Genomic DNA, 14,995 nt, shown 5'->3' on the forward strand with positions numbered 1-14,995 from the left:
TATTTATATCTACAGAGAGTCAGCCAACTCTTTGAAGGAAAAGGACTGGAATTCTGCTTGGAAGAAGTAGGGGCAGCACAGTGACACAGTGGTTAGCACTGCAGCCTCATAGTGCCAGAGACCCGGGTTCAATTCCGGCCAAGGGTGACTGCCTGTGTAGAGTTTGCACATTCTCCTCATGTCTGCGTGGGTTTCCTCCGGATGCTCCGATTTCCTCCCACACTCCAAAGATGTGTGGGTTAGGTGGATCGGCCAGATTAAATTGCCCCGCCATTTCCCAGGATGTGTAGGTTAGCGGGGTAAATACTAGGGGTTATGGGGAACAGGTTCGGGTGGGATTGCCTCTTAGTGTCAGGGGGATTATGTGGGGTTACGGGGATAGGTCCTGGGTGGGATTGATGTCAGGACAGACTCGATGAGCCAGATGGCATCCTTCTGCACTGTCTATAATTCTAAAAAGAACTATGTGGATGTAACTTTGATCATTCAGACAGGATGGACTATCCAGCAAATCAGTGGGATATTCTTTGTTGTATCTGCTAATCCATGCATGAGTTATAGTTTGTACCGACCATGGTTTGCCCGCTAATATATGTTTAAGTATCATTGATTCTGATTTGTGTCAAAGTATAAATTACAAGGAGTAAAAGCCATGTTGGTCATTTCTTCATTAGGAGTTCTTCAGTCAGTTTGGTTAGTTTGATTAAAGGAATCCCCATGAGGAGCAGAACAATACATCACTTCACACAAACACTGGTTCGCAACCAATGAAGTAATCTTAAACTTTTGTAATGCAGGAAACGTGGCAACCAATTTTATGCACAGCAAGCTCCCACAAACCACATTATAATGACTAGATAAACTCTTTTGTGATGTTGAATGAGGGAGAAATATCAGCCTGACCCGAGGGCTTCATTATTTCAAAATGGCGCCATTGGATCTTTTACCCTCAGTGCTGCACTAGAGTACCAGCCTTGCTTTTTGTACTCAGGTCCTGGAGTGGCACTTTTTTTTAAATTAATTTGTGGTACATAGGTGTTGGTGGCTAGGTCAGAATTTATTGCCCATTCCTAGTTGCCCTTGAGAAGGCTGCCTTTGAAACACTGCAGCCCATGTGCTGTAGGTTGACCCACAATGCTGGGTACAATTGTACCCAGAGGCTGGCTAGGCCATTTCAGAGGGCAGTTGAGAGTCAACCACATTGCTGTGGCTTTGGAGTCACATGTAGGCCAGACCGGTTAAGGACAGCAGATTTCCTTCCCTAACGGACATTAGTGAATCAGATGGGTTTTTCCGACAATCGACAATGGTTTTATGGTCATCAGTAAATCCTTAATTGCAGATTTTTTTTTATTGAATTCAAATTCCACCATCTGTTGTGGTGATCGAACCAGGTCCCCAGAACAATTTCTCAGTTAATTGCCTGGCGATAATGTCACTGGGCCATCACCCCCCCACTCGAACCCAGAACATTGTGACTTAGAGGCGAAAGTGCTACCACGACTGATACGCTTGTCATCGACTCTGCGTGCTCCCCCACTTCCTCCCCCCTCATGCTAACCGTGCACAGATTCGGTCAACGTGTTCTGACCGGCATAACCCTGGGGTGTCAGCTGGGGTCAGTATCAATTCTGGCGGTCCCATTCTGCCAGGCCGTGCAGCCGAGACTAAGATCCTGAGATGCGAGGTGTCCTGCTACGATCGCAGGGCAATTAGTGGCGTGGGTCAGTTGAGAGTTGCAAGGTGGTTGCTTCAAGCCTAGTCCAGGGTCTTGGAACTCATGATCTAAACTGACACTTAATCCAGTCCAGGGTAGTACATTGTCAGAATTGCTATCCTGTAAGGTGAGGTGTTAAACCAGGGTTTTTGCCTGTTGATTTCAGTGCTTTAGACAGAGCTATTTCTGTCCTGCTCAGTTAACGTTATTCAAAACAGATTATTGACCATTCATAGCTTCACTGATGGTGGCACGTGCTATGAATGAAATGAGCCCTTTATTCACCCACATAGGGACTGCATGCTGAAGTGCGTACAGATGAGAAGTGCTTGGGGAAGCCTGTGATAGAAAAGAACAAACTTGAATTTTGATAGCGCCTTTCACAGCCCCCGGGCAACGCAAGGGGAGGGACTGCTCGTCCCAAGTCCGGAAAATTCCGCCCATGGCCAACGGACGTTTTGCACGGTCTGTGTCCTGCCCGCCACGATTCCCATGGAGGGCGGGAGGGGAAGGTTCTGTCCAAATTGTTTTGCAGCTAATATTGGGGTCAGTTTGGCTCAGTCGGCCGGACATCCGGTTAGTGATGCGGAGCAATGCCGGTAACGAAGGTTCAATTCCCACACATTTACCCACTAATCCCTCTGCATCTCGTGAATCTAAGGGGCAATGTTTAGCAAGGCCAATCAAGCGCACATCTTTGGACTGTGGGAGGAAACTGGAGCACCCGGAGGAAACCCACGCGGACACGAGGAGAATGTGCAAACTCCACACAGACAGTGACCCGAGCCAGGAATCGAACCCAGGTCCCTGCTAACTACTGTGCTACCGTGCCGCCCCTGTATCTATGATTGTGTGAATGTAAAACGATCGGGGGAGAGGCTCAGAAAACTCAATGGTTTATTCTTGTTACGTTCTTATAACTGCAGTGGTTCACACAGGTGACTCACCGCCAATTCCTCCTGGGCAGCAAGAGATGAGCAATAAATCACAGGACATAAAAACATAGGAGCAGAATTAGGCCACTCGGCCCATCAAGTCTACAGCGCCATGGCTGATATTTTTCAATAAAAAGAATCTGGAATTAAGAATCTGCCGACGACCACGAAACCATTGTCAATTGTCGGGAGAACCCATCTGGCTCACGAATGTCCTTTCGGGGAGGGAATCTGTCGTCCATACCCAGTCTGGCCTACATGTGACTCCAGAGCCACAGCAATGTGGTTGACTCTCAACTGTCCTCGGGCAGCGAGGGATGGGCAATAAATGCTGGCCAGCCAGCGACGCCCATGTCCCGTGAGTGAATTAAAAAGCATCCTTCGTCCTTCTGTTCCTCTCTGACCAGAATCTGCCAGACCTGCTGAGCTTTCCCACAACTTTGTGTTCCATTTCTAATTTTCAGCTGTACGGAAACACTCATTTCTTAACCGTTCATGGGATGCGAGCATCGCTGGCAAGGCCAGCCTTTGTTGCCGACCTCTCGTTGGCCTCGAGGTAAACGCTGTCTCTTTTGGCAGGTCGATTTGAAATGTAAATTCTGCCGTTGCCACGTGTACGACCTCAACAAAAGATGAACCTTATTATCTCAGCTTTCACTGCATCGAATCGCGGCCTTGTCTGCATGATAAGATTACTCCTTCAAGGCCCTATTCTTTCAACGCAACCATTAACTTCCCACTCACATCAACAGCCATTGTCACCCACTCCACTTGCAGTTCCTGCCTCTCATCAAGTTACAAAGACCAGATCCATGTAAAGCTTTATTTATTAGTGTCGCAAGCATTAACACTGCAATGAAGTTCCTGTGAAATTCCCCTCATCGCCACACCTGTTCAGGTACACAGGGAGAATTTAGCACGGCCAGTGCACCTAACCAGCACGTCTTTTGGACTGTGGGAGGAAACCGGAGCACCCGGAGGAGACCCACGCAGATACGGGGAGAAGGTGCAGACTCCACGCAGGCAGTCGGGAATTGAACCTGGGTCTCTGGCGCTGTGAGGTAGCGGCGCTAACCATTGTGCCACCACTTGGCTGGGAGGTAGTGGTTGGGGCGGGGAAAATAGGGTGGCTCCCAGATGTATTCCGGCGAATTTCCCAGGAGCAGGCTGTCCGTGCAGATGGTAGGCTGCAATTAAGACAGTTAAGGCCTCAATCGTTCATTCTCACGAAGGGAGTCAATTTTCCTGGCCTTACCAGTGATGCCCCTCCATCCCTAGGAAGAGTTAGAAAACCCATCAGACAGTTGCCTTTTTATCCGGTTTGCCACGGCAGACTAGATCGTTGAGTTTCTTTCAGTTGTGTTCTATCTTAAGCCAAGCAATGCGTTGGAGGCAGTTTGTTAGGTGAATGTTCGAGCAAGACCACCGAGGCCTTTTGTCCGTTTGCCAGCAGTAGTTCCCAATGTTGGTGCATCTCCACGCAGAATTCATGGTGTTGTAACCATCTCCTAAATACTTTGAGTCATAGAGGTTTACAGCATGGAAACTGGCCCTTCAGTCCATCTTGCCCTTCTTTTTAAACTCCTAAGCTAGTCCCAATTGCCCGCATTTGCCCCATATCCCTCTATAGCCATCTTACCCATGCAACTGTCTAAAAGCTTTTCAAAAGACAAAATTGTACCTGCCTCTACCACTGCCTCTGGCAGCTTGTTCCAGACACTCACCACCCTCTGAGTGACAAAATTATCCCTCTGGACCCTTTTGTATCTCTCCTCTCTCACCTTAAACCTATGCCCTCTAGTTTTAGACTCCCCTATCTTTAGGAAAAGATGTTGACTATCTACCTGATCTGTGCCCCTCGTTATTTTATAGACCTCTGTAAGATCACTCCTAAGCCTCTTATGCTCCTGGGGAAAAAGTCCCAGTTGATTCAGCTTCTCCTGATAACTCAGACCATCAAGTTCCGCTACTTGCTGTATCTGTATATTATTTGGTGAATCATGCACTGGGGCACCCAGATTCCTCCCAGAATGCATGTTTGATGTTATTTGGTCAGAATTGACTGCTGGAAGAAAGATGCAAACTTTATTCAATTGATTATAAGGCCATTCCAGCCTTTGTAAAACATGGGACGCTCTGACCAAAAGCTGAACATTAGCCAACCCGCTAATTGAGGTCAAGGCAATGTCGTTTGCTATTTTTCTTACTGGTGAGGAACTGCTTGAAGCCAAGTGAAGCATGTTTCTTAATGTTGTTTATTAGTGTCACAAGTAGACTTATGTTAACACTGCAATGAAGTTACTGTGAAAATCTCCTTGTCACCAGACTCCGGCGCCTGTTCGGGTACACGGAGGGAGAATTTAGCATGGCCAATGCACCTAACAAGCACGTCTTTCAGACTGTGGGAGGAAACCCATGCAGACACAGGGAGAACGTGCAGATTCTGCACAGCCAGTGACCCAAGCCGGGAATCAAACCCAGGTCTCCGACACTATGAGGCAGCAATGCTAACCACTATGCCATTGTGCCATCCCCTTAGCATTTGTTTACATGGCATTTGACAACTGCCAGCTCAGTTGCTGTCTGTAAAATAATGCAACTCTAAAGTGTTATCAATCCACCAACCAAAAGATTACAGGTATTCACAGGACGCAGTTCAGTTCCTAAGGGGATATTACACTCCAGGCTATTGCATTGCAAAGTTACACACTGGGCAATGTCTGAAAGCCACGCGCTCAGGACTACTTATCACTTCAAACAGCAGAAATATCTCAGCCACAACCAGGAATTGTAACTAAAAAATAGTAAAAGTTCAGTTCTCCACTGTTTCCTTTAGTGTGTCCTATGCTAGCCAACTGGTCACTAGTGTCATGTCCAGGAAGGCAAGGCATCTTCTGAGTCTAAACAGTGAATCGTAAATTTCATCTCAACCCTAACGCAGGCTTGTCATTATCTGGTTTCTGACCTGTCATTGTTTCTTATTAAATATTTCTCATATTCACATGTGTACAGTGCCCTGGCTTCACATGTGCTCTTAGTGTTCACATATGTACATGTTCCTGATGATCCCATATGTACATGTTCCTGACAATCATGTGCACCAGTTCCTGTCATTCATGTATGTATATGTTCCTGGCAATCACATGTGCACAAGTTCTGGTCATTCACATATGTACATGCTTAGTGTTCACACAGCTACATGTTCCTGGTGATCACATGTGTACAAGTTCTTGTCATTCATACATGTACATGCTTAGTATTCACACATGTTCACATTCCTGGTGATCACATGTATACAAATTCATGCCATTTTACCATGTATAAGCTTAGTGTTCACACACGAACATGCTCTTGGTCATTCGCACATGTACAAGTTCCTGTCATTCACACATGTACATGCTCCAATAGCAGTATTTGGAAATGAAGAAGATCAGGAACCCAGGCTGCCTTCTTCATCCGGGGACACTGAACCCAATGACCACTGCTGACTGTACCCTTCTGAAGCCAGCTCATTCATGACAGATCAGGAATTAAATCTACCTACAGCACAGATGGGACTAACCTCCCCAATGGGCAGTAAATATATTTGACCGTTGAACCATACTGGCCTCTGACACATTTGTTTTCGGTGCTGTGCTGAAAATGCCGAGGGCGCATCTCTGGGTACTCACGTATTCGTCATAAGAATCTTCTTCTGGCGGGGGTGGAGGTCGGTAGCCAGCTGCCCCGGGCCCTCCTCTGCTGCGTGGTGCTGGGGTCCCCCTCACTGGATGGGAGAGAGAGGGGGCCCCGCGTACAACCGGCGTCCCTCTGGGCACTGGAATCCCTCGTCCTGGGAGGAGAGCACTGGTACGTCCCCTAAAAGAACGCAGAACGTTGACATTTAATAAATCATCTTGTGGGGCCACGGGACTGGATTCATTGCCCACGGCTGGTTACTCTGAGAAGGGCTCTGATGGACTTCCATTCTGGATTAACGGTCACGATGTGATACTCCTGGAGGGGGCTTTCAGAAGGGCGGTAAGTGTTTGTGTGGGACTGGAGTCACATGGAAGTCAAACTGGGCAGATTTCACTCTCCAAAGTGACATTCGAGAGCCAGTTGGGGCTTTTAATAATCCGACAGCTTCAGAAACACTTTCACTCACACCCGGGCCACGATTCTCCCATCGCGACCTGCAACTTTTCTGGTGGGTCACGGTGGGAGATTGCCAGCCTTGTACCGGGAATGCACCCGTGTCTCCCACAGCCGGTGAACTGTGACCGGTCAGACCACGCTGGAAACCGACAGGAAGACAGGTAAGTGATTTGAACCTTTTCAAAATGTATTTTAAATATGTTTAGCAGGTCATTATCGGGAACTTTCAGGTCCCAATTGAATCTCCTAACCTGCCAGGAGTACTTCATCCAGGCGGGGTTCAGACAAGCTCCCCACGTTCGGGGAACTAGCGGGAGACCCTGCTGGAATAAGTGGGGGGAGCAATCGGGCCCCCCCCCCCCCAGGGGGTTGGGTGCCGGGTGTGGTGCCCCCTGGGCATGGGCACCCTGCAGCAGTGCCAGCCTGTGCCCCTGGCACTGCCCAAGGGGCAAAGTGCCCATGCCCAGGGGGCACCTTGGCACTGCCTACCAGGCATCGAGCAGTGCCAAGGGGGTGGTGCTCATTGTGAGCAGGGCCTGGGGGTAATCAGTGGAGGTGGGGGGGCGGGGGGGGGGTGGTCCCGCTGCCACTCTGCATACAGGGTCGATTTGGGATGGAGGGAGGGATAGTCTGCTAGGGAGGGAGGGGGTTGGCCTGACTCCCAGAGGAGGGTCTGACCCCAGGAGAGACTGGGAGTTAGCAAGATGAGGGGGGGGGGGGCGCGGGGGTGGGTTGGAGGTTGGGGTGTTCTGGGATGGAGTGGGGGGGGGGGGGGGGGGGGGAGTGGGGAGGCTCGTCCGGGAATTGCTGTGGGAATCGCGATCGGACCGTGGGGGGGGGGTGCTGGAGGGGCAGCACTGGAGGGGTCCTGCAGGAGGGTCTTTCGGGTCAAGTTGACCAGCAAATCGGGGAGGTTGACAGTTTGGGGCCACTGTGCATGCGCAGAGCTTCAGAGCTGTCAAACTGTGGTGCGAATAGGCCCTGCCCCCCTGCGGTTTTTAATGATATTCCTGGCTGGGACCTCTTGCAGTGCACAGAGAGCGGAGATTCAGGTGAGAGGCTGAACTGACAAAACTGTCGGGATTTACAACAGTTTTCCTGCCTATTCAGCACTTCTGGGAGACTCGCGGCCCCAGCTTCAGAGTTCTCTTCAAACTGAGCTCCAGTTCTGAATTGGCAATGGTGGGATTTGTCTGCCTTACCAGGCCAGGTCTAACTGGATTCATTGGATCGCTAACACGACCATTGTAGACACTACAGCCATTCAAAGACATATTAATGTATAATATTCAAAACATTTGCAAGATATCCTAATGCCACCCAACATGGAAAAGGAATCAAACTTCAAAGAAGAAGGAAAATGTATAACAAGAGTTGGATTACACAAGGTGTTGGGGGTTGGGGGGGAAACGGGCAAAGCAAAGGAAGGAATTAGCCGTTTGTGATTCATTCCAAACAATTATATTAGAAAGGGAAAAAATTTTCTGTTGCTCCTTTCCTTATTATCACTTATATTATTTATACTCATATGCACACATATAGTCATATACACACTCTCACACATACACATATACACACACACATATACACATAAATATATATAAACACACGTGCACACACATATACACCCAAATACACAGAAATATAGATATATATACACACATTTACACACACACACACTCTCACACACAATTACTTGGGGAGGGGGAGAATGAGTTGAGACTTCTTGTCCTCAGTAATTTTTCCTTTATCACACTAACAAATATACACATACACACACTCGCGCGCACACACACGGTGTGTGTATGTGTCTGTGAGTATATGTATGTGCAAGTGTGTGCATGTGAGTGTGTAGATGTGTGTGTGTACGTATGTGACTGTGTGTGCACGTATGAGTGTGTATATGCATGTGAATGTGTGTATGCGAGAGTGTATAAGTATGCAAGTGTCTGTGTATACTTGAGTGTGTGTATGTGCGTGTATGGGTAACACAAAGACCATATAATCATACAGACTGGTTTCAATGACCTGTGGGGGAGCGGAGAGGAGTGGGGTGGGGGGGTGCTTGAGATTTCTTATCCTGAGTAGCTTTTGTTTAACCAGTCTAGGGTTTTGACTGTGACACTCAGTTATGTATTTTTGTGCGACTGGCTTCTGGAACTGTTAAGCTTTGGACTTTGTGAGGAACAGGGAGGTATTTATCAATGAGAGAAACTTGCATCCAAGGGGTTTACCACTCCAACGGTACTGTGGGGCAGAACCTCAGTTAACACTTAATCACACACATGCACACACACTCACATACATACACACAGACACACACCCTCTTGTACATATACACATGCACACACATATATATTCATTCACACACACATGCACATTCACATTTATCAGACACACATGCATTCATACACACAAATATGCACACACATACATATATACACATATACATGTGCATCAAAAATACATATACACATATATAGAAACATACATACACACACATGTATATACACTCACATACACACATATCCATACATTTATAGACAAGACATTCTCACACATATATACAAGTCTGCACACACATTATTACAGACACATACATAATGCATATATTCTTAACCGCCTCTTACCAACTTTTGAACTAAGATTTCTCTATCCATACATACATAACACTTACTAACTACATAGTTGCTAGTTGATTCTGCCTCAGAAAGGCCTCCACCCTCTTGGGTGATCACTCACTCTCAGTTCCCCATTGGTCCCTCAAGTCAGGTGATTCACTTCTGCTGTAGTCTCTTAAAGAGACAGATACCACATAACACAACACAATCCCAGAGATGACATGTCCGCTGAGGTGAGTTCTAAGGGGGTGGTGGGTGGAAAGGGAGTTAGGAATTATTTAGCTTTGATTCTCTAGTCATCATGTGTGTTTGGTTTACTGGATCATGTGACCTCTTGCTGCCAGTTATTTTGGTATGAATCACAGAATCCCTACAGTGCAAAAGGAGGTCATTTGGTCCATTGTGTCTACACCGACCACAATCTCTATTCCCACAATCCCACATATTTACCCTGCTAATCCCCTACCATTAGGGTCAATTTAGCATGGCCAATCAAACTAAATAGCATATCTTTGGAGCGTGGGAGAAAACCAGATACCCAGAGGAAAACCACACAGACACGAGGAGAATGTGCAAACTCCACACAGACTGTGATCCGAGGCCAGAATTGAACCTGGGTCCCTGGCGCTGTGAGGCAGTAGTGCTAACTGTTGTGCCACCCTGATGTTTGCAAGTTCTCATGGTGTTTTATAGATAGAGCTTGATGGCAAACAATCCAATTTCCACCTAAAACCCCGAGAGAGTAAACACTTGACGAAAGAGAGGGAGATTGGGCTTTGGATAGATTTCATACCAAAATCTTTACTGAGTTGGAAATGTGAGTTAAAAAAGCTTGCTGCTGGCCCTAATGCTAGCATGGGATTTGAGAAAGAGTAGGCAAAAATCCATTTCGGCAATGTAAGTCTGAAATTAAATGGCCAAACGATACTAATGACTTGTGCTCAGGAACTAGCTGCCGTCCGAGCCAAGCTGTTCTGGTCCAGCTGCAGTACTGGTGTCCACCTGGCCTTGTAGAATATCGCCCAGGTATGGACCATCCACAAACGTCAGGACAAATCCAACCCAGACAATTGCCACCCCATCAGTCTAATCTGAATCATCAGTCAAGTGATGGAAGGGGTCATCAACAGTGCTGTCAAATGGCACTTCACTCAGTAATACCCTGCTCACGGGTGCTCAGTTTGAGTTTCGTCAAGGGTCACACAGCTCCTGATCTCATTACAGCCTCATCCAACCATGGATTAAAGAGCTGAACTCAAGAGGTGAGTGACTGCCTGTGCTATTAAGGGAGAATTTGACCAAGTGTGGGCATCAAGTAGTCCTCGCAAAACTGGGGTCAATGTGAATCAGAGAAAAATTCTCCACCTAGCATGAAGGAAGATGCTGCTTGGAGGTCAATCATCTCAGCTCCAAAACACCATTGTAGGAGTTCCTCAGGGTAGTGTCCTACGCCCAACCAACTTCAACTGCTTCATCAATGACCTTCCCTCCATCATATGGTCAGAAGTGGGAATGTTTGCTGATCATTGCACAATGTTCGTTTATGAATCCTTAGATACTGAGGCAGTCCATGTTCAAATGCAGCAAGATCTGGACAATATCCAGGCTTGGGCTGGTAAGTGGTTCGTGTCACACAAATGCCAAGCAATGACCATCTCCCATAAGAAGGAATCTAACCATCTCCCATTAACATTCAGTGTCATTATCATCACTGAATCCCTTACTATCATCACCCTGGGTGTTACTATTGACCAGAAAGTAAACTGGAGTGGCCAAATAAATACTGTGGCTACAAGATCAGGCCAGAGATTAACTCACCCCCCCATTCCCCAAAGCCTGTCCACCATTTACAAGGCACAAGTTAAGAGTGTGATGGAATACTGGGGAATCGTAGCGGGTGGGGGGAGGTGGACCATGCGAAAGTCTGTTGACCTCAGGCGGGATTTTCTGGTTTTGGGGTGAGCGTGGCTGGAAAGTCCCCGCCTGCAGTCTTTTCCCCAGGGAAGGGGAATTGAAAACTAGAGGGCAGGGGTTTAAGGTGAGAGGGGAAAGATTTAGAAGGGGGTCCGAGGGGCAACTTCTTCACACAGAGGGTGGTGTGTGTATGAAATGAGCTGCCCGAGAAAGTGATTGAGGCAGGTTCAATAGCAACATTTAAGAAGCATTGGGGTAAGTACATGGATGGGACAGGATTAGAGGGATATGGGCCAAATGTGAGCAACTGGGACTGGCTAGGGTGGCACCATGGACCAGTTGTCCATGTAGTGTTGCTGTTTGACCCTTTGGACAGGATTCTATGGTCTCCTCATCCCAAAATGGTGAAATCCGGCCCGACCTTCCCTTTGCCTCTGGCCCGTGGAGAGCGGAGTGGTAAAGTTCCGGCCTATGATTCTTAAGGAATGCTCTCAGGGTGTTTGGTCATTGTGTTTGCCTGGGTGTCTCTGCCTCTCTCAGGAGATCACATGCCTGTGGGGTGTGGAGCTGGGGGTAGGACGTATCTGGTCACGGCCCTCCTTGTGTCACGAGTGCAGAATCAGACTCATAGAACATAGAACCCTACAGTGCAGAAAGAGACCCTTCGGCCCATCGAGTCTGCACTGACCACAATCCCACCCAGGCCCAATCCCCATATCCCTACGCATTTACCCCCTAATCCCTCTAACCTACACATCCCAGGACACTAAGGGGCAATTTTAGCACGGCCAATCAACCTAACCCGCACATCTTTGGACTGTGGGAGGAAACCCACGCAGACACGAGGAGAATGTGCAGACTCCACACGGACAGTGGCCCAAGCTGGGAATCGAACCCAGGTCCCTGGAGCTGTGAAGCAGCGGTGCTAACCACTGTGCTACCGTGTCGCCCCCTAACCATTGTGCTACCATGCTGCCCCCTAACCACCGTGCTACCATGTTGCCCCTCTTGACGGAGCTGCTGGTCTTTCCCTACCCACCACTTTCCCTGTGCCCCTTCCCCGGGCGAGTTTACCTTGCTGTTGGCGTCAGGGCAGATCGGATTCCTCTCCCACGAGTCCCCCTGCCTCGAGTGGATTCCTCGGAACCGTTCAGGTAGGACAACTCCCTCAGCTGTTCCTGACGGATCTCATCATTGTAATCCTGAGAAGAGAAATCGGCCTTTCATTTCCATCATTTGCCATTCACCAACAACACTACAATGTTCTTCCTATACTACTGCTATAGAAACGGAGTAATACGTCAGATAATGAAGTTAGTGAACAATTGGTGAACAGAACCTCATTAATAAATATGTATTCCATAGAATTACATACACAAAATCATCCCATCTAGTCATTCCCAGTTTTTCTGCTCTATATGAGCCTCCTTCAGTTCTCCATCATTTCACTCCTTCCATCAGCATATCTTTCTATCCCTTTTTCCCTCGAATATTTTTATCCAGTTTCCCGCTATACGCTCTTCCACTCCTTAACAAACAAAGACTTGCATTTATATAGTGCCTTTCACATCCTCAGGGTGCCCCACAGCATATTAGATCCAACGAAATGTGAGTAAATTGCATAGTCTGTTGACTGTCTGGGTGGAGAAATATCTCCCTGATAGGGTTATTTGTCGTAATCTTACAGCAGCACAGTGGCACAGTGGTTAGCACTGCTGCCTCACAGCGCCAGGGACCCGGATTTGATACCCAGCTTAGGTCCAAGTTTGTGTGGAGTCTGCACATTCTCCCTGTGTCTGCGTGGGTTTCCTCCGGGTGCTCCGGTTTCCTCCCAACAGTCCGTAAGATGTGCTGGTTAGGTGCATTGGCCGTGCTAAATTTTCCTTCAGTGTGCCTGGACAGGCGCCGGAGTGTGGTGACTGCGGGGGTGGGGGGTGCTTTCGCAGTAACTTCATTGCAGTGTTAATGTAAGCCTACTTGTGACACTAATGATCAAACTTAAGGCTGTGTTTCAGGAGTCCGGCACTGGCTGTAAAGCTGTGAAATACTGATTATAGCCGGCTATAAAGCTGTGAAATACTGTTATGGAAATGCACATCCATCAGCATAATCTGGGCTGCTGCCTCCCAGCACTACAACACTCCTGATGTCCAGCCCACCCCCACCCCTCCTTTACGCAAAGCATTCAAAGCAAACTGCAGAGTTTGAAGTATTAATAATTATGGAGGTTGTGATGAAGCATCTACAATCGGGATGTCGCTGGATCAGACTGGGTACTTAGTATTCCTGGTTATAGCATTTTCAGGAGAGGGAGGGTGGGGATATGGTGTTAGTGAACGATCTTATCTCAGTGCCAGATATGAGGATTTCCCAAGAGGGTTGCATTAAGTCGGAATCAATACTGAGAGAGTTAACTGATGGGAGTACAAGTGTTGTTATGACTGTTGGTACACGCTACAAGCCACTAAACAGCGTAGGTGCGAGAGCAGGGAAGGTTGGCAAATAGTTCAGCAAGGAATGCAAAAACACCAGGGCAATAAAATTGGGTGATTGCAACCTGGAATTGAACCTGCGTATATTCAAAGTGGGGATAGGACATGGAAGAGTACAGCACACGGACAGGCCCTTCGACCCCCAGTGCTGTGAAAAGTAGGGAGGTCTTGCTGCAGCTGTATAGGGCATTGGTGAGGCCGCAGCTGGAGTACTGTGTGCAGTTTTGGGCGCCGCACCTGCGCAAAGATATTTTGGCCTTGGAGGGAGTGCAGAGGAGGTTTACTAGGCTGATACCGGAGTTGAGGGGGTTGAGCTATGAGGAGAGGCTGAATAAACTGGGCTTGTACTCGTTAGAGTTTAGAAGAATGAGGGGAGATCTCATTGAGACGTATAAGATGATGAATGGGATGGATAGGATAGAGGTGGAGAGACTCTTCCCGCTCAAAAAAGACAGTAGGACTAGGGGGCACAGCCTCAAGATAAAAGGGGGGCGGTTTAGAACGGAGTTGAGGAGGAACTTCTTCACTCAAAGGGTGGTGAATCTCTGGAATTCTCTGCCCGTTGAAGTGGTGGAGGCTGCCTCGCTAAATATTTTCAAGAAGCGGGTTGATGGGTTTTTGATAAGACAGGAGATTAAGGGTTATGGGGAGAGGGCCGGAAAGTGGAACTGAGCCACAACAGATCAGCCATGATCTTATTGAATGGTGGGGCAGGCTCGAAGGGCTAGATGGCCTACTCCTGCTCCTATTTCTTATGTTCTTATGTTCTTATGAACACAATGCCAAATTAAACTAGTCCCTTCTGCCTGCCCTTGGTCTGTGACACTCTATTCCTTGCATATTCACGTGCTTATCTAAAAGCCCCTTAAATGCCCCTATTGTATCTGCATCCACCACCAGTCCTTGCAATGTGTTCCAGATACCTACCACTCTCTATGTAAAAAAACTTGTCCCCCTAACATCTCCTTTGAACTGTCCCCTCTCATCTTACGTGCATGCCCCCCCTAGCATTAGACACCTCAACTCTGGGAAAAAGATTCTGATTTTTGACCCTATTGATGCCTGTCATAATTTTATAGACTTCCATCAGGTCTCCCCTCATTTGCGAAAGGATATATTGGCCCTGGAGGGATCACAGAGAAGGTTCACCAGGCTGATACCGGAGACGAGGGGGTTAGC

General features: G+C 47.8%; 1 protein-coding gene across 2 annotated transcripts in view; it reads right to left on the reverse strand.

Annotated features, from left to right (window-relative positions):
- The window catches only part of khdrbs2 (KH domain containing, RNA binding, signal transduction associated 2), a 361,507-nt gene that overhangs the window by 99,590 nt on the left and 246,922 nt on the right, over positions 1-14,995 (reverse strand). For both annotated transcript variants that reach the window (XR_013886982.1, XM_080191957.1), the window contains exons 5-6: positions 12,399-12,526; positions 6,324-6,510 (exon numbers count right to left, since the gene is read on the reverse strand). Coding sequence is in view for 1 of the 2 variants with exons in the window: in XM_080191957.1 (XP_080048083.1) it covers positions 6,324-6,510; positions 12,399-12,526 (315 nt within the window). In the remaining variant the exon portion in view is untranslated. The remainder of the gene's footprint in view (positions 1-6,323; positions 6,511-12,398; positions 12,527-14,995) is intronic.

Source organism: Carcharhinus amblyrhynchos, chromosome 7 (genome assembly GCF_965287045.1).
Source record: "Carcharhinus amblyrhynchos chromosome 7, sCarAmb.v2.hapA, whole genome shotgun sequence".
Lineage (NCBI taxonomy): Eukaryota > Metazoa > Chordata > Chondrichthyes > Carcharhiniformes > Carcharhinidae > Carcharhinus > Carcharhinus amblyrhynchos.